Here is a 24083-nt window from a genome sequence, read left to right on the forward strand (position 1 = left end):
TGATACGAGCAGGAGTGAGCTGCTGTTTGAGTGGTTAGAACCTGAAAGCAGAAACACGGTAGCTCTAGCAGTATTTCCAGCCACATTCTTTCAGATTATTTTTTATTACTATGGGATTCATTGATCAATGATATTTCAATTTGGTCTAAAATGGCATAATACGTTGATATAGATCTTGAAGAAGAAAGAAAAACTCCATGTCACATTTCCCAAGATTTCTCTTTTACCACATCCTGGCAAAAATCCATGAGTGAAAAATGAACTTCAACTACAGTCTCTCGTAAAATAAAAGATACGCTTGAGCAGCTAGCACCCTGGATTCAGCCACCATGTGTACGTTTGTATCACTAATATACACCCACTGGCTGGAACAAGATGATACTCCATCCTGCAGTACTGTAAAGCAAACAAAGAAGTAAGCATTAAAACATCATTGGCCTAACAATTGTTACCAGTACATACAGTATATAGCAATGGTTCTTGTAGATCAGCGGTTCTCAACCTGTGGGTCGGGACCCCTTCGGGGGTCGAATTACAATTTGCCAGGGGTCGCCGGGAGTCTCCTGCTATTAGATAGCGGCTCCCGGCCGCCCGAGAGAGAAACACTTTCTCCCGGAAAGGTTTAATCTGCTCGATCGAGCAGAGTAAACCTTTCGCTGCGATCGTTTTTTATTTCTGACATCGGAGCCCCGGCCGCCGGCAGTCAGAAAAAAATAAATAAATCAGCATTGGAATGCATAGCTACATTCCTATTGGCTATTTCACTTTGCAATAGCAAACTAGCTATTGCACCCGCCCACTCCTGCTGTCAATCAGCAGAGGGGGACCTGTAGTTCTCCATCAGGTCCCCATCTAGTGATTATTACATTATTATTATTAATAAAAGCTGACACCCTCAGCTTGTGTTATATGGTTTGCCATTTTAGCTGTTACAACAGCGGTTCTCAACCTGTGTGGGTCGCTGTGTGATTTCTGCTGTGCTAGGTGAGAGTCCTCCTCAGCCCCTAGTGCAGCAGTGTCAGTTCTCCCACCACACCGCCAGATGTCGGCAGCCGCGTCATCCCTAAATTTTACCGTTGGGGGTCACCACAACTTGGCAAATGTTACCAAGGGGTCCCGGCCCTAGAAAGGTTGAGAACCACTGTTGTAGATGGTGCTGTCACTACATCTGCACTTTGTTAATCAGAGTGCCTTCATTGAGAACTTTGTGTTACTTGAAAGCAGATAATCATCAACTGATATGCACTGTGCTGACAGCTCCATCTCTATGCATAGTAGGGCTGCAGCTAACGATTATTTTCAAAATCAATTAGTTAGCCGATTATTACGTCCGATTAATCAGTTAATCGAATAAAAAAAATGGCTCCAGTCATGGACTACTAGTTTGTATTGAGATTGTAGTCCATCACGGGAGCAAGCTTGGAGCGGTGGAAGTAAAAAAAAAGTGTGGTGTGCAATATAATACATTATACAGCGGCGCAATGCAGAATACCAGCAGCTATAGAGGAATACAACAAATCCCAACAATAGTACATTATACTATAATGTACAATTGCTGGGATTTGTAGTCCTCTGAAGCTGGCGTTATTCTACATTCGCTGTATAATTTATTATTGCTGGGAGTTGTAGTCCTCTATAGCTAAAATCTTGCAGTGCGCTGTATAATCATTATACGACGCAATGCAGAATACCACCAGCTATAGAGGAATACAATAAATCCCAGCAATAGCACATTATACTATAATGTACTATTGCTGAGATTTGTAGTCCTCTGTAGCTGGTGTTATTCTGCATCGCGCTGTATATAATGTATTATTGCTGGGGTCTGATGTATTCCTCTATAGCTGGTGTTATTCTCCATTGCGCTGTATAATTTATTATTGCTGGGATTTGTAGTCCTCTAAAGCTGGTGGTATTCTGCATTGCGCTGTATAATGATTATATGGCGCAATGCAGAATACCACCAGCTATATAGGAATACAACAAATGCCAGCAATAGTACATTATACATACAGTGTATAATGTATTGTGGGGATTTGTAGTCCTCTATAGCTGATGATACATTGTGCTGTATATTATACAGCACAATGTACCATCAGCTATAGAGGACTACAAATCCAGGCAATACATTAATACAGCACCATGTTGGGGGAGTACATGCTTACCTGAGCAGTCTCCCTGAGATTGTGGGCCTGTCTGGCATCTGCCTTCCCCCCATGCCTGTTCTTCCTTCTTAATTGTGCCGATCGTGGATGGGCGGGCAGCGACGAGTCTGTGAGGCGGGGAGGAGAAGCGGCATGCAGCAAGTCCGTGAGGCAGGGAGGAGACGTGTCGGGCGGCAAGGCGGGGAGAAGTAGTGTGCGGCAAGCCACAAGCAGGCCAACTAATCTAAATTCAACTAATCGACGATGGAAAATGTTGACAACGTTTTTCATAATCGATTATAATCGACTTAGTCGATTAATTGTTGCAGCTCTAATGCATAGTGTATTTTTATTTCTTAGTATTACCCTTTTATAACATTATTCAATCAATCAGTGAACATTTTGGCCAAAATCTTGGCATCCATATCAATGAGAGATACGGGTGTATTCACAATAAAGAAGATCCTTATGTTTTAAGGTCTAGACTATGAGTGCTCTTTTCATAAAGAGAAGCAGCTCACTAGCTTGAAAAGCTGCATTAAAGATTTCAAGCAATTTGGGTGAAAGGCAGTGAGTAGTGGCAGAAGGGACAGTTTGTGGCTAAAACAGCCGATACTACATATTGCAAAGCATCTATGTCTGGTGTATTTGCTTTGGAAAACTTGATACATGGCGTAAATTGTTTTATCCGTCTTAAAGTGGACCTTTACCCATATCTTTAAAATAACAACAAACACACCTTTAGAAATGTTTAGTAATGACAATCTACAAACACACACTTCTACATAATTGCCGCCTTTGTATTATTTGCATATCTTATTTCTCTTTTCTTCCCCAGTCTTCTGACAGTGGCCATGTTTACTAAGGCCAGATTACTAGCTCTTCCTGCATTTCTGGCACATGTGACTAGACATGTGACCATGCACGTCATCTCAGGGGAGGAAAATGCCTTTACCTGAGATCTCGTGAGATTACAGATGAGATTTCCCAGCAATGCTCTGCTGATGACAAGGCAATCCCAGTGTGCATTGCTTTGGCAAACTGAAGTCATTTGCACTTTCAGAGCAGGAAGTGAATGCTCTGCAAGTGTAAGAATTTCAAAATCACAGCATTTTACACCTGACATGTCTATGTTATTATTAATCACCATACATAGAGGGATGCATTGGTAGAATTAGATTTTTGAGTGTAAAGGTCCGCTTTAAGAAGAGCTTCACACCCCCTGCCTTCCAAGCACATCTTTATGATCAAGGAGATCTCAGGGAGGGATGTTCTACAAGGCCAATCCGACCTTCAGTTAGAGATGAGCTGTTGTAGGGTATTCAGCTCTTGCCAGAGAGGTCAGCTAATTACTATTAGTATATACAGAGGTACCTCGGTTCACAAACTTAATTCGTTCCGCGATTCTGGTTGCGAAGCGATTTGGTCGTGAAACGAATCAAACTGTGATCAGACCGTGATCTCGACTAGAGGAAGCCATGACCATGTGTCAGAGCAGGGAAAATGGCTGCGGATGTTTGTCACTCGAAGCGGAGTTTACGAACAGAAGCAAAATTTTGCTGAACTTCCTGTTCGCGAACCGTACCACTGTATTTAATTTATTTTGCATTTTTAGTCTGTGCAAGTTATTTTTTTCAAAAGTCAATTACAGTTTGGAGAACCATAGAATGTATTCAGAACCAAAGCAGAAATTGTGAATGCAGGAAGGAAAGCTATAAACACAACAAATACGTAGCATTCTCGTAGATTAGGCAGTACGCTTACACAGATAATACTGAACAGGTAAAAGCTTAATAATAACAGAGATATTTTCACCTGGTCCTTTAGAAGGCATTCGGATCTTGATGTATGCTACGTAGTGTCCTCCTTTCATTGATCCACTGTGCTCCACTATTCCATAAAGACTGTACAGGACACTCTTCTCTTCTACCACATTCTTCACATGTTTAAACAGAAATGAAATTCATCAATATAAGAGTATATTTTACATGAATTATTACACCTAACTGCTTAATCTGCTGCACAAAACAACTGCATTTCTTTTAAAACATAACAAAAAAAACTAACAAAATAAATACTGTGGTGACTTATAACATGGCTAATTCTAACAGTCAATGTTAAAAAAGGAGATTGGTGCTAATACAGGGCAGCTGCTTCCTCTCTATACAATACTAGACCACCAGCCAGGCACAATCTGGCTTATTATAGGGCAGGGGTAGCCAAACATTGGCCCTCCAGCTGTGGTTAAACTACACATCTCATCAGGCATTGCCAGATTCTGACAGCCAAGCATGACTTCCAAAGGCAGATGCATTATGGGATTTGTATTTGCATGATGGGATTTGCAGTTTCACCATAGCTGGGGGGCCAAAGTTTGCCTACCCCTGTTATATGGGTATCTTTAGTGCACACTAGATAACAAATGCCTAATTGTGTATTTTTTCCCCATACCTTTAGCCTTCAATTAATACCTTAGAAACCCTTGGTTGTGCAATATTGCAATCGGGATGACAAAATATTGAACTACTAATGCCAACCATACACAATAGATGGTAGTCCTACACAATCTCACTACCCTCCATGCAAGCTAGTCCTACACAACCTCACTACTCTCCATACAAGCTAGTCCTACACAACCTCACTACTCTCCATACAAGCTAGTCCTACACAACCTTACTACTCTTCATGCAAGCTAGACCTACACAACCTTACTACCCTTCATGCAAGCTAGACCTACACAACCTCACTACCCTTCATACAAGCTAGTCCTACACAAACTCACTACCCTTTGTGCAAGCTAGTCCTACACAACCTCACTACCCTTCATACAAGCTAGTGGTACACAACCTCACTACCCTTCATACAAGCTAGTCCTACACAAACTCACTACCCTTTGTGCAAGCTAGTCCTACACAACCTCACTACCCTTCATACAAGCTAGACCTATACAACCTCACTACCCTTAATGCAAGCTACTCCTACACAACCTCACTACCCTTCATGCAAGCTACTCTTACACAACCTCACTACCCTTCATACAAGCTAGACCAATACAACCTCACTACCCTTAATGCAAGCTACTCCTACACAACCTCACTACCCTTCATACAAGCTAGTCCTACACAACCTCACTACCCTTCATACAAGCTAGTCCTACACAACCTCACTACCCTTCATACAAGCTAGTCCTACACAACCTCACTACCCTTCATGCAAGCTAGTCCTACACAACCTCACTACCCTTCATACAAGCTAGTCTTACACAACCTCACTACCCTTCATACAAGCTAGTCCTACACAACCTCACTACCCTTCATACAAGCTAGTCTTACACAACCTCACTACCCTTCATACAAGCTAGTCCTACACAATCTCACTACCCTTCATACAAGCTAGTCCTACACAACCTCACTACCCTTCATACAAGCTAGTCCTACACAACCTCACTACCCTTCATACAAGCTAGTCCTACACAACCTCACTACCCTCCATGCAAGCTAGACCTACACAACCTCACTACCCTTCATGCAAGCTTGTCCTACACAACCTCACTACCCTCCATGCAAGGTAGTCCTACACGATCTCACTACACTTCATACCAGCTAGTCCTACACAAACTCACTACCCTTCATAAAAGCTAGTTCTACACAACCTCACTACCCTTCGTGCAAGCTATGTGCAACGTGTGCTTATTAAACATTAGGGATGCACCGATACTAGTATCGGTGCCAATGCCGAATATTTGGGCGAGTACACGTACTCCCCCAAATGCTCCATTGCCTAGCCCGATACTTGAGCTTCTGGTATCAGGAAGCTGGGCAGCAAGTTATTACATGCTGCCCGGCTTCCTGATTGGCCGGGAAGCCAGCTCCATGGCCAATCAGGAAGCTGAGCAGCATGTCATTACACGCCCCCCGGCTTTCTGATTGGCCAGAAAGCCGGCTTCATGCACCCTCATCACTTGATGACGATGGAGCATGGAGTCGGCTTTCCGGCCAAACAGGAAGCTGGGCGCTGCGTAATGACTCTTTGCCCGGCTTTCTGATTGGCCAGAAAACCGGCTCCATGCTCCCTCATCACCTGGTGCTAATCGGGAAGCCGGGTGGCGAGTCTTTACATGCCACCCGGCTTCCCGGCTATTCAGGAAGCAAGGTGACGAGTCATTACACGCCGCCTGGCTTCCTTAATGGGACTTCCAGTATTGGTATCCGGTATCGGCGAGTATCGAAAAATATCAGTACCCGTATTCGATTCCGAAAAACCAGTATCGGTGCATCCAAATTTATTTCAGTGCAGTAAGGATGATGCTGATCAGGGAGGAAGGTTTTTTTATGGGAACAGTAGTGTTCAGAAAAGGATACACAGTATTACTGTTCATTTCTTGGTCTGAGCGCAGTCGGCTGAAATGCTTCACGTCATTCACCAGATCCAATTAAACACAGCCAGATCAGGTGCTTTATCTATGTCTTTTTGTAGACTATGCATTGTTGTAATAGAATGACATATCAGATATCAGATTTTCCTGTTCAAAGGAGAACTATGGGGTCAGGGCTCACCCAAAACTCAGTATACCGCGAGCTACAGCTCGCGGTATACTGAGACGCCGCAGCCGGGACGGATCCCGATATTACTGTCTGGATCCACCCAGCTGCGTGAGTGACAGCTGGCTCAGCCTATCTAGAGGCAGAGCCAGCTGTACCCGCCCCCTCCCCCGTCCGTTCCGCCAGTCAGCGCTGTAGGATCGGACAGGGGAGAGTGGGGGAATCCCTGCAGTGAGCCGTGATTGATAGTCACGGCTCTCTGCAGGGACAGGATCGAGAAGTGAGTGAGCGACGGTATGTGTTCACTCACTTCCCGATCTATTGAGCCGACTTGTGACAGTTTCATTGTCACAGGTCGGCTAGAACTATGAGGTGAGTGATTTTCACTCACCTCATAGTTCTCCTTTAACCAAGCTCTGTGTTTTAATGATATGAATGAAATGCCTTAACTTAGAGCTATAAACACACATTGAATGTGAGCCTTGCCTGAATCACTTCTCTATTTTACTATACCTTGCAATTTGCAGCACAAAAAGGGGCCAGGTCTAAAATGAAAGAAAAGTTCACGTGCCTATTGATTTTGCGCAGCGTCAGCCCATTCTGAAATAAAAATAAACGTGAATGATTTTCGTGTCAAGGCCATCGTAAGGGAAAATGTTATCTTTTTACACTTAAACCTGGACAAAAAAACAGCTATAGGAACTTTACATACAGGATCCTGGACAGGGAGGAAATTAGGGTTTTTGCTTATCGATTCAAAACTCTATATTTTGGGATAATTATATAATGCAACGTAAATAGATGAAATATGATAGTTTAAAACTACACCTTTGTATTAAAGCCATTATCACCATCTTAAAACATATCTTCTGCTAGAAGGTAATTATGTTGGTTTGTTTCATTTTAAGCTAGAGGCACCATTATTTTAACAACAGACAATCATACTTAACAGTTTGCGCTTCCGGTAAGTTCCTTTGTGACTAGTGATTGTAAAAATGCTGCTTATAAAAAGTACAGATGGATATGCAGCTATCCTCAAAAACGCACAAGGAAATGCATGTAAACTTTTTTTTTTTAAAAAGCCTCGATCTAGCACAATAAAACTGTCCTTTTTGTTCAGCGTTGTGGTCTAGACTGACAATATATTAGATACAAAATCTCTAATAAATCACTTTAAAAAAAAGAAGTGTTACATCAGATTTAGTTTTGGGTAAATTAGGCTCAAAATTTAAGGATTAGGCTACGAGCCAGGGGCTACCCAAATAAGATACTTAAAAAGGCATATCAACGAGTAAAGGGTGGACCCAAAATACCCGCTAATAAGAATAAAACTAAATTACAAAAAGTTGATAAAGAGGATTCCCTTGTAAGACCAATTTTGACTTTTAATAACCAGCACAAAGAAATATCAAGGATTTTTCAAAAACATTGGCACTGTCTAACTAGGGACTCCAGAATTTCGAAGTTCGTAAGCACTAGACCTACCATCACTTACCGACGATGTCCCTCCCTTAAAGACAAACTGACGAACAGTGACTTTTTCACTAGGAATGGCCCCTGCTGTAAATATCCTGGCACCTTCCAGTGTCAGAGGTGCAAATTCTGTCGCTATGTCCATATTGGAACAGAAGTCACTACCCCCCTGGGGAAGTGCTTTAAAGCCCACCACTTTGTAAACTGTGAAACAAAGGGTGTCATCTATCTAATGCTGTGCGCATGTGATATGTTTTATGTGGGCAAAACGAGACGAATGTTTAAAAATAGAATCTCAGATCACCTGGCCGATATAGCGGCCAGGGACCTGCGGTCCCCGATAGTTAGACACTTTGTCAACATACATAACGGACATATCAACGGTTTTCGTTTCTTCGCACTGGACAGGGTGCACCAGCCTAGACGTGGAGGGGATTGGGACAAATCTCTTTTACAGAGGGAATGTAGATGGATTCATCAAACAGCCTCTCACGAACCCCCTGGACTCAATGACATGATTAACTTCAGCTGCTATCTTGAAACCTAGTGACATCCAAACATAGCGTTTCTTTATCCTAACTTTTTTATCCCATTAGGTTAAGGCATTGTGAAAAGGTATATTTAAACATTGGAAAGCTATTTGAAAATTTGCGACAAATCTCTGGTAACTCCGGGTTTTGATGGTCGAATAATGGCCTGAATTTTTACAATGGGCACTTTATCATTTTGATTATATACCAACCCAGGGAGATTATCTCTGCCTATGTACCCATTTGGTGTACCTAACAAGGAGGGACATGGATATGTACACATGCACACCTATCCTTAACTACATATTTCAATGTAAATTTGATCCATCAAGATCCGGAGTGTACACAGTATGCCCAGTATCTATGCCCAGTATGTTTTTCATATTTCATATTGGATTATTACCATGATAGTGTGTGGACCTATGGGTCGCATACATTTGATACGAGTAGTTCCCGTCTGGGCTTTCCAAGGTGGGATGGGCTCTTCCACATGTCTTTTCCATCAAGTTGATTCTAATGTTATAAGGATCATTAGATATTTTGTGGAACGCCCCTCTTGTTATGTCTCTATTGTATTATTTTTATTTGGGGAAACCCTTTATATATATATGTAAAAAATGTCATCAGATCGATTATATTGAATGGAGCTAATTTCCCTATGAAGGCTATGGTACCTAATCCTATTGGAGATAATCAACTCGCTTTAACCACATATTCTTTTAAATAGTTACATCAGCACCATTCTTAGATGGCGGCTAGCTGAATAAATACTCCTACCTATATAAATTATTGTCACAAGCACAATAAAATTATCCTTGACTTTAGGAAAATGTTTTTCTTGCAAAGTACTTAATGTTTTTGGAAGTATTTTTTACATCATTGAAAAAACAGAAATAGTCTGGTTATCGATCAAAATATTACCGGAAGTTCAAATCAATAACATCTTACATTTCTTGTTTCTTCATGCATTGATGGGTTCTTGAATCCACTGTTTGCAACTGGAAATATTCAACTTTTACATATTGCCGTGGATGAAATGAAGGAACAAGAACCATCCCTGGAATTTATACAACAGAATGCTGTAGTGCATATGCACGACACTGCACTGGCCATTTGCAGTGTGGAGGCGCACTGAGGCTGGAGTAGAAAGACTGCTATTAGCCATGGAATTCACCCACTGCCTGTTGGCAGACAGGGCGGACCTAATGGGGAACTAGTCCTTCGACATCCCGAACAGGCTCCATCCAGCCTCACTGGCACTTTGCCTACCTCTGTATGCAAGTTTAGACTTAGTCTTAATTGCCTCCAGTTTTGTTAATTATTAACTGGAGAATATTTTCCTTTTATTTAGTGCAGTCATATGGCCACTTTGTAAAAGTGGTGCTATTAGGAACTACCTGATTCGGACCCCTCTGTTTGTCCTGATGACCATTTCTACTGAGACAGAACACTACAAGAAATCCAAAATGAGTTTTCTCTAAAACAAGAAGGGAGGGTAAACCATCCACTAGGCAGAAATAGTTTGGTGACAACTGAAGTGAAGTGGAATCTCCACAAGACAGAAAAAAACAAAACCTGATAGGGGTTTGAACTTTCCCTAATTGGGGCTTTACACAACAGATGTTAGAATCAGTGGCAGATCCAGGGGGGGGGGGGGGCTTATTTTCTGGCAGTGCCCCTCCCGAGACTAGAGCCTGGATCCGCCCCTGGTTAGGATAACACGTTTATACTTACACTAAGGCAATATAACTTACCTGGCAGAATCTTTTTAGGTGCAGAATGAGAATGGCTGGTAATGCAGAAATCAAAAGCTGTTTTCTAGCATTTGTATACACAGTATCTTGTTTCTCCTCTAGGAGTAAAAAAGTTTATAATTATTTCAAGGGCAGTTAAAAAAAAGTCAATGCAACGAAAGTACATGGCCTATACGAGCTTACAAATGCACAGTGAATTTTACGTTTTACTAAAATAACAAGCTATAGTATCCAAAATATAGATGCACAATCTGTAAGAAAATAGCTAATATACAGTACTTATTCAATGAAAAAAATGTACCCAGCATAGTCACGTCTTATGGAATCAGACAAATATTGAGGTTTTATTGCTGATAAACAACAAAATGTTACCTGCCTGGCTGTCTCTAACATCAATATTCTGAATCACTAACCTAGATCTGGTAAGGGGAGCCAGAACTCTTGCTCTGCACAGTTGTTTTGGGTCACTGTATATGAGAATCTTGAAGCCATAAACAACTTACAAATAAAAATTCATAAGGAAAGGTCAACAAGGTATAAGTACCAACAAATATATATGTACTGAGATAAATTGGTGCAACATAATGATTTGTTCTCTATGGCCCTTGGCTACAACTAAGAACTCTGTGAGGTGATGAGGAGAAAATTTTGTAACTAAAATGTAATTGGTACCGTAGTACCTAAAAACAGCCTTTGGGTGGCACTGCTGTAATTGTATTGTTTAAATGTTAGCTATGTATGTCTAGTGCAGCACGTACCAGCCACTAAGCCTGCATTTACACCTGAGCGAAGTGAAATTTGCACGTTTTCAGCGCGTTTTTGTGTAGCGTGTTTTTGCTAGCAGATCTTGACACATTAATGTGAATGGCCAAACATGCGTGAAACGTGCGTAAATATGTGCAAAATGCAGCACATGTTTCTGAGCATTTACATTGAAGTTTATGGGGCCAAGAAGCGCAGAATCTGCCAAACAGAAGCTCATGCAATTTCTTCTAGCAACTAGCGTTTTGCTTCAAGAGACAAGACATTCAGATGTGAACATGGCCATAGAAATCAATGGGGGTTTTTTGGGAGCTTTTTTTTGGGCCAGGCAAAGTGCTACAAAACACTCAGTGTGAATGAGGGCTAAAGTGACACTTCACTCAGGAGATACATTTTAAAAATGCTTTCAAGTACCTTAACTATTAACAAAAATGTATTTTATTTGTGTATCACTCAGTTGTATGTCCTCAAATCATCCAGGAATTCATGCTGACACTGTCCTTCATTTGGAGGGTGGTTACTTTTGTTCCCCATGGTCCCTGTGTGTGTTGTAAAGTAGCCACCACTCCAAGCTCGCTCAAGTGATGAACTACAATCTTAATACAAACTAAACGTGAGATTGTAGTCTATCACAGGAACGAGCTTGGAGCGGTGGCTACCTTACAACACACACAGGGACCATTGGGAACAAAAGTAACCACCCTCCAGAAGGAAGGACAGTGTCAGCACCAATTCAGAGATGATTTGAGGATCTACAGCCGAGTGATACACAAATACGGTACAGTATTGTTAATAGTTAAGGTACTGGAATGTATTTTTAAGTTCTGAGTTGTATCACCTTAAATGGAAAGAGTGATAAAACAAGCAGTAAATAATAACAGAACAAATCTTAGTTTATCATTTAAAAATGAAGCACAAGTTAATAAAACAAATATTCTATAGTGAAGAGCTCGGACAACATATGCAGTGCCGAAACCATATCTAAATTTCAGTTTCTAATATACAGTAACACAAAGCTTAACAAAAGCAGGCACAATACATTGCGTCTTTGTATAAGATCTCCTGGGCTGAGATTTACCCCTTAGTACTTGAGGCCAAATGCTAATCCAGGCCTGATTCTGGAAAGGTTAAAATTCTTCCCATGAAGTATTTCCAGAGGTGAAGTCTTCTTCCTTAGCATCAGGCGAAGTAAGCCTTCCATGTGCAATGGTAGACCTTGCAGGAGGTAGACTTCCTAGCTTTTACCAGCAAGGGAATTACCGAATCAGAGAGACTCCTATCTTTTAAGACCCCAGCTTCATCAGCCATGCCAATAAAGCCAGTGGTCATAAAGCAGGGTCGTAAACGAGTTCTTAAGAAAGAAAATGGCTGGTAAAGCAAAAAACTGAAACATAGTGGGAGTAAGAGCAGTTATACTTGGCTGGCCAACAGCTTTTTTGTTTGCCAGTGTCCAAATCCTCCAATTGTCTCTGAATAACTACCGTGTCCCTAAACCCTTTTGATGCCAGAGTGGGTTCTGCATTTTTTGTACACATTAAAATACACATTTTTAGTCTGATAATTTAGTGCACACAAACACAATATAGACAATTTTGGGTACCAAAGGTTTTGCCATTTAGTGGACGCGCAATTTTGAGGTTTGACATGTATGATATATATTCTCTCAAAGTCTGTGAACCCATCGCACTCCTAACCATTTGGTCCCTTAAATACAGGCGGGCGCTAAGGTGACAAACGGTTGACACCTTCACTCCACTAGAGTGCCAGTGTCTTCTCATCTTTTGATCTATTCACTCGACACAACCTTAGCTTTTACATTTGACCAATAAAATGGGTATTATAGTTGACATTTTAAAAGCCTTTACTGGTCATCAATTTAGAGGTAACAGTGAATAATGGCCCTAGAATTATTGCTCTTACTCTGACATGCAAGGCCAAACCAAACATGTGTTGCAGAATCATCATTTTTTTACACAGATGCACCTGATTCATGTCTACACAAAAATCTTTTTTCTTAAAATGTTGTTTAACCTTTTTGTTTTACCCCTAACTCTATTGCTATCACATATGGGACTGATATGTCCTATGTGATAGCATATTGCTGGTGACAGGTCCTTTATAGGGTGACATTGGGGGTCTGTTAGACCCCTAATGATACTTATGAACACCAATGAAGCTTATAAAAGCAGAGATCATGCTTGATTGGCTGCTTCTTCACTGGCTTGACAGATCAAAAATTGTAAGTGGCAAAATGCTTGTAACCCCCTTAGGTTCATTCACGATGAATGGAAAGCTGATATACCTCCGCTATACTCACCGTCCTGGACCCACAGGATACATGGCGAGGGCAGGGGTCTAATGTTTAGGGACTCGTGAAATTGATTGAGTGGTTTACATTAAATCCATCCTAATAATTTTTAATAGAAATGCAAGAGTCAGCTGAAGAAATGTAATCTGGCTCCTAGCTTTTATAGCAGTGAGGAATCAGTTTACAGGGCTATGCTGCCACAGACAGTACTTACATCCGTGGCACCAAGCCGGTTAATGAACAAGAAAGAAACACATATTTTCTCAATAATGTGTAACAAGCATTACCAGCAGAATGAGTTTTCCTTTGATACTTCATCCTGTTTTCAGTGCATTTCTCACACAGCAGTTTGTTGTTCCCCATCAAGAGCTCTACAGATGTAAACTGGTAGAGACAGGACTGCACAGAGCATTCTTTGGAGCTGGTTACGTAGCCCTGGGAGAGTGTTTGGAAAGCAGTCTGAGGATTCTGGGACAGCATACACTTTGGATGTGAACAAGGCCCCCCTTCACATGAATCCAAATTTTCCTCCACAGAATTCAGGCTGAGTTTCGACAGAGGCCCTGTGACAGCATCAAGTGAGGAGTGTAAGAAATCATTAATGGAAGAATGATTTCCATCAGTTCTATGATTTGCATGATTATCACTTTCTCTGTTGATCTCTGTTTGGGGTAATACATTTTCGCACTCTGAAGCTTCACTATCTGCATCTCCGCTGCTTTCCAGTTGGCTGTCCCTGTCTATTTCACTGCCATCTGACTGGCTGCCAGTCTTAACAGTCTTGGGAACAATCATATTTGTACCAACTTCAAACTTCTCCCTGTTTTCTTGCATTAATTCAAGGTTTTTGTTGTCACTAGATGTGGATTCGTTGGGTAAATGCTGTGCTTCTCTCCACTGGTTCTAAAGTAAAATGAAAAGAATACACATTTTAAACAATTTAAAGGGAAACTATAATGCTATTCGGTCAATTTTGAATATATTTTATATTTACATATTCATTTTTAAAAAAATATTTGCATAAAATCAATATGATCAACTTACAGTTTTAGAAGTTAATAGGAGGCACAAGCAATGTGTTTCAAGCATTACTTACAGTATCGTTTTTGGGCAGTGATGCAACCAGTGCCAACATTGAGGCTAAATGAAAATATTTTCCAGGATGTTGAACAATCTCTTGTAATAATTATGTTTTCTAATTCTATGTGAACTAAAATGCATGAATTGAAATGAAATACTGTCTGAGCCAGAATCAATAGGTATGTTGGTGTATGATCACATGGAGGGCAGGTTTATTAGGTTTGTCTACAGGTCTACAATGATTGCCTGTCTTTGCTTACTAGATTTGAATTCCCTGGCCTATTTTAACTGTAGCTTATATCAACTAGAGGCTCTTGTCCTTAACAGTGACCCTCTATGCTGAGTGGAGAGTTATATTTAGAACCTAATGGTGTTTTGCAAAGAATATCACCCAGTTTGTCAATCATAAAACTGAATCTAGTGTATATGTTTCCTTTCTTTATTATGTTCAGCTCTAAAAATAAATGTCACCTTATCTAGTAAATCTGAATTTGTGCATACAAATATCTCATATGTACCTATTTTCAGCCACCAGAAGGCGCTTCCAATGTTTATAAGGCAAACAATTAGGAAAACATTAGTGTAGATATTCTGTGTTACCTAACCCCTAGCTTTTAAATGCATCAGAAGCTGTACTGGTGTGATCACAAAAACATTTCAAAACTGAAACTTACACATTGCTAATGAAAGTTAAAGAATTGATACCATAACACAAATACTTAACATATAAATTAACTACAATAATACATAAAAGTGTAAATTTGTTTAGTTGTTTTACATTAATTTACCAAAAGTGGAGTAGATGGAATTTGTAGTTGTTGCCCATGGCAACCAAAAGTGTATATTCATATAATTCTTTTATATAAATGTACTCAAACTGGAGTAGATGGAATCTTGACATGACAACCAATCAGCTCCTATCTTTTATTTTCAAAGCTAAATGAACAAACTGAAAAGAGAAGCTGTATAGAAGCCCATACAGCTGTAGCTGTATGGGCAACTGCTGTATCAGAAAACGTGTATAGAAGATGCCTATGTAGGGCCTGATAAGTGCAAGTATTACAATCTATTAGAGTGCCACTTGCAATAATCAGGAAAAGCATGGCTTGAAAATCATTTGATATCATTTGAAAATCATTTGATATGTACTACCAGTAGTGCTACACCAGAGCACATCCTATGTCTTTCTGCCTCTGAGTGTGGCTTATATCTGTCACAGTTTTTGGTAACAAAGCATTTTGCGGTTATGTACATGTATTTTGGTAGAGAAAACCATACATTTAAAAAGTATTTTTAAAAATCATGTTATGCTATCATATGGTCAAAGCATAAACTTACACTGTCTTTGATTGGTGAGTGTTTCCTGTTAATACAATTGCACACGGTACTGACATCTCCCGGGGTACTTCTTACTTTGCTTCCTTTTCCATAAAATACAGGTTTGGATACCTAATGTACATTGGACCATAAAACAAATCAGAGTATGAAAAAGTTAGCACAAATATGACTTACTACGCCATCATTTACAAAAAAAAGAACATGGTTGGCCTACACCGCTTTTTTCCGAAAGAACTTTTGAACAAAAGATCTTTAATTTGACTCTCTATTAGTTGATGGGGTCTTTTCGACAGTAGTGATGAAAAAAGCTGGGAAGGAAAAGCATGGATTTTTTTTCTCAAACTAACATAATTCTAACAGTGAACGTGGTTTTTGTTCAGGAAACTCCATTCATTCCAAAATCGAATGTTAAAATGAAACAAAATTTCGATCGCCATTCGTTAAGTGTCTGATGGCATTATCGGGTGGTAAAGAAAAACTTTCTTGCAAAAGTTTGTTTGGAAATCTACTAGTGTATGGCCAGCTCTACACCTAGAAAATGAGGACTTTTCTCCTCTAAATGCACAGATAAAATACACACAAGATTACCTGCCAAAGTATTTGTGATTTCTGAGCTTCCTGTCCTGTGAATTATACAACCCTGCCACACAGCACAGCCAGATGGATGACACCACCGTCTCTGTTACAGTTATAAACTGTAGAAGGGATATCATGATGTTATCTTTCCACCCCCTGATTGCTAATTGCACAGTAAAAGAGCAGCAGAATGACGAGATCACCCCTTTGCTCCCTATTTACAGTATGCTAATTGTCAGCACACTTGCATGCAGAGCACCAGATTGGCTCCCAGTCCTGTCCCTCTACTCCCAATCTGATTGATGCGGTATAGGGGGATAGCAAAAAGCTAATGTCAAGTCATATCCTGGTACTTACAGGTCATGGTTGCATTTAAAAAGTAAATTTAATGATTTATTAGTATACCTAGATCCATTATTTGTGCCATGACAAGATTTTAGGGTAAACTTACAGTTATCCTACTTAAAAATACCCTGAGTTTTCCAGATAACAATACAATATTCTGAGTCAGTCAGGGAACATTATCTAGCAGTAGGTTATATATTATGTATAGTTCCCTGCCGGTGTTATGCACAATAAATGAAAAGTTATCCTACATACCCTCCCTTCTATAATTGGCAACGAAAGATCAATAAAAGCTTCCTTCACAGAGGAAATCTAGAACAAAGAACAAAACACATTTAGTGTCGTTAAACAACTGTCAAAATAATTTTGTCATGCATATAAATCACTAGATGACATCTGAAAAATGCAGGTTCAGATATGAATACCTGACTTTAGTTTAACCACTTGCTGACCAGGTGTTTACACCCCCTTCCTGGCCAGGCCATTTTTCAGTATTCAGCGCTGCAGTACTTTGACTGAAGTTTATTCCGTCATGCAACGCTGTACTGAAATGAATTTTATAACATTTTTTGGGGGCAGATAGAGCTTTATTTTGGTGGTATTTATTCACCACTGGGGTTTTATTTTTTACTATAATTAGGAAAAATTAAAGAACATTTTGAAAAAAAAAAGGGTTTTTTTACATTATGCTAGGAAACATTTATTATTACCCAGTGTTTAGGTAAACACTGGGTTTACCTAGGTGTTTAGGGTTTTTAATATAAAAGATCGGGTCACGTCGGGTAAATAGACACCAAACATGTCAACCTTTAAAATTGCACGCACCCGCGAAATCGCAGAAAACTACCATACCCAAAATTGGCCATAGGCGACACTTTAAAAGCTTTTACCGCTCATCAGTTTAGTGTTATAGTGCTAGCAAGCAGTGGATATATGCAAAACAATAAAAAAAAATCTTTTTCAAAGGGTTAATACTTACCTGCGTCTCCGCCACGTGCTCCCGTCCGAACATTCTTAAAATTTCTCGGGTGGCCGCAAAAGATCTTGGGGCAGGCTCATGTTCAGATGTTCGGCCGGGAGACGAGGAGAGACACAAGGTAAGTCTATGGAGCAGCGTGCACTTGCACAGACACCGTGGGACATGAGCGAAGAGGAGGACAGAGAAGTCAGCGCTGGTTCGGAGACCCGCACCACCGCTGGAGGGACAGCTAAAAACTACAGAAAATCAGGAGATGATCGGATTAAGAGGCATCATTTAAGGTAAGTCCTTACATTAGCACTGTGGGGAGGGGGGGAGGGACTTTGCCCATAATATCACTTTAAGAAAGATACATAGAACCCTGAAAGGTTTAAAAGAAAAGTTACTTTGCTAGTCAAGAGAATGCAGAATTCTAGGGTCCATTCACATCACTGCGGTGCATTAGTCAACGTGTGTCACCTTAAGGCAACCCAGAATAGGCTGCCTAACTCACCAAAAAAGATGCATGCACTGCACCGCACCGCACGTTAGTCTGTCAGCAAGGTGTGTTAGGGTGCCATTCATAATGAATGGCACAGTTCTGTACCAATCCATGTAATGTGACCACAGCACAATAGTGTGACAGCAGCCCAAGCATTTTGAATAGTATTACAGTTACTTAAGAAGCTATTCCTTTCACCTATTCCTACAGACCCTCTTTTTAGCAGTTAGCAGTCCCCTTTCCACTACAATTTTAAAATAACTGTAAAATACCTAACAAACATTTCTTCTACTACTATGGTGCTCCAGGAGTATCTGTTAGGGCCTTTTAGAATCTACCCTACTGAACGGTCTGCTCTGACACACACTTAGAGTAGAACAAGTTTTGGATAGAGTAGGGGAGGGTTATAACTCTTGTCAGCTTCTTTTTTGCCATCTGTGTCACATTGAGGAGATTTCCCTTCACTTCCTGTCTGATAGCTACAACAGGAAGTGAAAGGAAATCCCTGGTGGTCAGCAGGGTCACCAGAACTGGTGTCCTCATTGGAAGATTTGCCCCCTATTCCTGTTCTAAAGGCAACCCAAATTATGGGATATTCTTTTTCTTTCACATTCAGTGATAACAGTCATCAAAACAAATAGAAAGGGTGACTCTTCCTAATGGGGACACAGGCAGCAATAAAAACCTGATAGGTCTTCTAATTCCTCTCCACTCTATCCAAAACTAAAAAATAAGGTTTGACTCAGTTTTACTTCAATGTTTCTGGGATGGGGTGTGCCACTAGAGCAACCATAGACCTCTGGCGGAAGCCTAATCGCTGATATTTTAAAGCAATGCGAGCACTTTGAATGCCATATGCAGCATAGTTTGAGACAGAGGAAAAGAATGTAATTATTCACATACATCAATCAGCATATTCTTTACAATAAAGTAATGCAAAGAGCAACCACTCAGGTTGCATTATTCATTCTGCATTGGGGAAACAAATCAAGACATTTGAATGTATGCTATAGGTAACGGCTCCATCTTCCCTTGTACCAGTTTCATAAAACAGGCACAGTGTTAAATATATTTGCAGGTCTGTAATTCAGCCTAACACACAATCAAAGGATGAAATTGCATTTGACAAAGTCTATCAGGCTTCTAAACCAAAGCATAATGCAGTATTGTGGTAGGCATAATTCATATTTCACTGTTCTAACAACAGTAAGTTCAAATCTGCATGCTGTGGGTTACTACATTATGCTGGTTATCCTTGCTTTTCACTCGTGCATTGAAGCAGCCCCACATGTAGAGAAAATTAAGATGACATTCCATTGTTTCATAGGGGATTCCACACATACCCAGCTGTTAAGCCACAGTTACTTTTCACATAGACACTAATAAGATATACTTACATGTTCACATTCCTCACACATGACTGTGCTGGTTAATTCGCCGACAAACACTCTATCAATAAAATTCGTCTTTACACCTTCTCTTCCATAAGCTAGGGAACACAGAACAAATAAATACAAACAATAAAAACATGTACCCATGGCAAGATTTTTTTGCAAGAGTTTGTGAGAAATTGGTTAGTATATGTCCACCCTATTACCTAAATGCTGTTGTACATAAATGAAAAAGGTCACAAAGTGCATTGTAAAACCATAAACTCATCGCTATTCTACAAAGTCTTACTATTGCAACTCCCCAAGAAAACACTAGTGTGTCCCTAATGTGTGCTGAGCTTGCAGTGCACACAGGCCCCAAGGGGTAGGGGGCCTGCTGTGCACTTAATGCATACTAGACATGTGCACTGCCAAAAAATGTGTTTAGTTTCGTTTTAAATTCGGATGTGTTATTTCATTTTTCGGGATTCGGGTGTGAAAGTCAATTCGGACAAAATTCGGGAGCGGTAGTTCGTTCGAAAGTTCGTTTCGTTTTAGGTTCTTATTCGTTTCGTTCATCCGTTCGTTCGTTTGCAGCAAAGTGACATTTGAGGGGGAATTTTTTTTTTCTCCTCTAATTTCACTTTGCTCCAACTAAACGAATAAGAAACGAATAAGAAACGAATACGAAACGAACTACCGCTACCGAATTTTGGAAACGGAAATTCGGATTCGTTTGAATTCCTTATATCTGTAATTCGGAATTCGGATACATCCGAATGTCCGAATTTCCAAAAATTCCTCCGAATTTCGATTCGGAACGAAACGAATCGCACATGTCTAATGCATACATTGGGGATTCAATTTGGGAAGTGCTCCAGTGTTGCAGTCTTCGTGAAGATTCTAACCCAATCTAGGCGTCACACTCCCTGCAGGGTGACCAGCAGAGGTATCCTGGGACAAACTTCTGCACTTGTGCAGTGTCCACAGCAGAGTGAGCACCATTATTATCCTGCAGACCCATATCTAACCAGCTGCCATTATCTGTCAGATTACCAGGGCTGGCAGATCTGAATAAAGTGCTAGAAGATCAGAAAGGACAGTGATTTACTCTGCTGCTGCCCTAAAATCAGTTGCATAATGAGGGATGGGTCAGTGTATCCACAATACAAATGTTTGTTCTTGATGCATGAGCTATACTCCATGTTATCAAGAGGCTATGAGAAATGTGAGCAGCAGGGTATACAGTGTCCACAGCAAAGCCAGATGGACAAGACCTATGCCGACTGGAATCATGCCTATGATTTTAATGCAAAAGGCATTGTTATATATTTTAAGCAAATTGAAACATTTACCTTTACTTTCCTTTTTGCATGGAGTGCCCATTCAAATATGATAGGACTGACGGTTTTAGCCTGCCAGTCAAGGACAATATTCCCAAACTCTGTTATTTATTTTTCCGTTTCCAGATTTTGGCAACCCCAGAGCATTCTAGCTCTGGAGAGCTTAGACATCTCAGTATGGCATGCTTTTCATGGATAGGATACCCAAGTCCTAAAGGCACTGGGGTGTGCCACAAAATGAAAATGTATATTTCATTTTTATTACAGGCAGGGTCACCTTGAGGGGTATATGTTTCATTATGTGCTACATTTTTGAAGTCATTGTTATTTTTTTTACTAAGAACATTTTGTGGCAAGCTTCTTTTCCCCTGAAACACTGGCAAGGCCCCCTAATCTGGGGGGAAGTAACAACCTACATGTCCAGCCTACCAGAAAAAGAGTGACTTGGGCCAGTGACGGTGTTCTTTGAACTGCAGCTCAAGGAGATCCTCATATGAAAGAGGCAGGTGCAGCGCCAACAGCATACTTATGAAATATGCACACAATACTTACGTACCAATGGCTTTCATCACATCCAGACCCAGAAAGAAAATAATAATAGGTGTTTATAAAACCTTTAGGGCCTGTTCACATGATATCAGGTCCGGATCTGCAGACGCGGTGCTACTGATGCAGTGCTTTTTTGCCGCGTTTTGGCCACGTTCCAGTTTAAAAAAAATATTTATTTTTTGCTGGAGTGGGGCTGTCAGTATGTTAGCTGCAGGCTGCAGTGCAGTGCGTTTTTGATGCGTTTTGCGTTTCCTGACCGGACAAAATGTGACATGCAGTATTTTTTCTGTCGTAACCTGAATGGACTGCGCACGTGAGAACTGTAGCCCATAAAACACATAGGGATACATTGGGATGCATTTTTAGTGCAGGAGCGTACGGATCAGGTCAGCACAGAAAACGGACGTCGTGTGAACAGGCACTGAAAAAACAAATAATAGTATGCAGTCTAATCTGGGTGCAAATCAATAGCCAGTGCTGAACACATGTAATCACTCATGAGTGGTCACATGCAATCAGTGCCACTGACCAGGCTCATATAGAGAGAACATTTGTCCAGGGTTATCGTTTCTGGCTGTATACACGCTGGAAGCTGTTAATCGCCCAGTATGTAAGCGCTCATAGCATAAAGTGGTATACTATAAAGTGGTATAGCATAGAGATCTAAAGCAGGGGGCCCAACTTATGATCAAGTCCAATGCTTTCAGAAAGCAGCACTGCTAAGAAAGCTGGTGTGTTCCCATATTATATGTCCAGAGCAAAGGAGAACCATTCTAATAATTATACCAGTCATAAAATAAATATGTAAGCTGCCATTGCTGACCTCCTTCCAAAAATGTTAGTTTTTTGGCACTAATGCTGTTGCTTTGTTTACCAAGTAACCAGCCAAGAACAAGTACAGAGATACGCAATTTCCAACCCATTAATCATCAAGCTACCCATTAATACCAGTCTGAAATCTGCGTTACCTTGCTTGCTCTTAAATTAAGACTCAATACACCATGATTTGCAGCAGAACGAATGACACTGTGGTGACTATGAACTGGTCGTTGAGAATACGTTCATGCCATTAGCCTGGATCTCTTGATAAACTAACAAAAATGCTGTCTTTGGTGTAAAGGGTGATTTAAAGACTGTCATTATTTCCAACTGATTATGGGACATTCTCTAGATATATATTTCACATATACTGAATACATATGCAATATTTATTTTACCTACTTTCATGGTACCGGCAAACAAATGAGATTCTCAATTTTTATCAGTGAACTGGGCACATTAGAGATTTTAACAAGGCATACCACAAGATGGCACTGTATAATTATGCAGGAAAGTCTTAATGCAATACAAAACCACATTATCTCTCTGAAAAATACTTTGGATAAAAATGGTAATAATAATAGTAATAATAATAATAATAATAAACACTAATAGTATCATACAATTTTGGGGGAAAAAAAGTATTAGGCTAACCCTATTGGTATTTTTAAATTATTATTGTAAAAATCCCAAAATGATTAGAAAACTGAAAACATTTGGCCCAAAATGTTATTCTATTTTTTTTTTTCACTGTGTAGATTAAAAATAAAGGAAAACATACATTAAAAGAGAACTAAAGCCAAACCTTTTTTTTTAGCATTAGTTCTCTTTTGGGTCACAGGCATACATTTACTAACGTCCCCCTGTGACCCAAGGTCAGCACATAGTGGGCTACTGCCCAGTATATGCTGACAGCATAAAGCCGTGCTGTAGCTGGAAAAGATCCTGACAATATTGTCGGGATCCAACATGCTGCCTGATTGACAGCTGTCTCTGCCTTGCCAGAGCCAGCTGTGCCCACCCCCTCCCCTGTCTGTCCCTCCAATGAGTGCTGGAGAAACAGAGAGAGGGGAATCCCTGCGGGGAGCGGTGACTGACAGTCACTGCTCTCTGCAGAGAGAAGCTGTGAGCTGAGCAATCAGCGGTTAGTGAACGCTCAGTTCTGGATCAATAGAGCCACAGCTGCAGTGTCACATGCCGGTTCAAACTATTGGGAAGAGTACATTTTACTACCCAATAGTTCTGATTTAAAGGCATAAATGCATATCAGTACACCTCATATAGCCCTCTAGTTTAAATTTGGTAGGGGTCATCTGCTACACAAGAAGGAAATCTTGCACACGACAATTGTTATGTTCTGGTGTGCCTATTTATGTGGACAAAGATAAAATGTTTGTCGCCTCAACCAATTTAAGGAAAGGTGAAGTGGCTACATACATACTAGTGCAGATAAGCATGGAAAAAACAAAAAACATACAATATTCTAGCAATAATTAAATAAACTAGTGCACTGGACTAATGATTCATGTCTATAGTACACCTGTCAGATATGTAGATTTGTATGATAGTGTGTGTACAGTGGGGCAAAAAAGTATTTAGTCAGCCACCAATTGTGCAATGTACATATATACATATATATACACTGTATACAGGGATCAAAATTTCCACTCGCCTGCTCGCATTTGGCGAGT

General features: G+C 40.4%; 1 protein-coding gene across 1 annotated transcript in view; it reads right to left on the reverse strand.

Moving 5' to 3' along the window:
- Positions 1–268: 268 nt before the first annotated feature.
- The window catches only part of USP45 (ubiquitin specific peptidase 45), a 116778-nt gene continuing 92963 nt past the window's right edge, over positions 269–24083 (reverse strand). The window contains exons 11-20 of the mRNA XM_018564919.1: positions 19709–19800; positions 17107–17163; positions 15931–16041; positions 15267–15272; positions 13800–14415; positions 10443–10540; positions 7199–7285; positions 3946–4080; positions 3202–3222; positions 269–388 (exon numbers count right to left, since the gene is read on the reverse strand). Of these exons, the coding sequence (XP_018420421.1) occupies positions 269–388; positions 3202–3222; positions 3946–4080; positions 7199–7285; positions 10443–10540; positions 13800–14415; positions 15267–15272; positions 15931–16041; positions 17107–17163; positions 19709–19800 (1343 nt within the window). The remainder of the gene's footprint in view (positions 389–3201; positions 3223–3945; positions 4081–7198; positions 7286–10442; positions 10541–13799; positions 14416–15266; positions 15273–15930; positions 16042–17106; positions 17164–19708; positions 19801–24083) is intronic.

The sequence above is a fragment of the Nanorana parkeri genome, unplaced genomic scaffold, assembly GCF_000935625.1.
Source record: "Nanorana parkeri isolate BGI_ZX_2015 unplaced genomic scaffold, ASM93562v1 scaffold795, whole genome shotgun sequence".
NCBI classification, from domain to species: Eukaryota; Metazoa; Chordata; class Amphibia; order Anura; family Dicroglossidae; genus Nanorana; species Nanorana parkeri.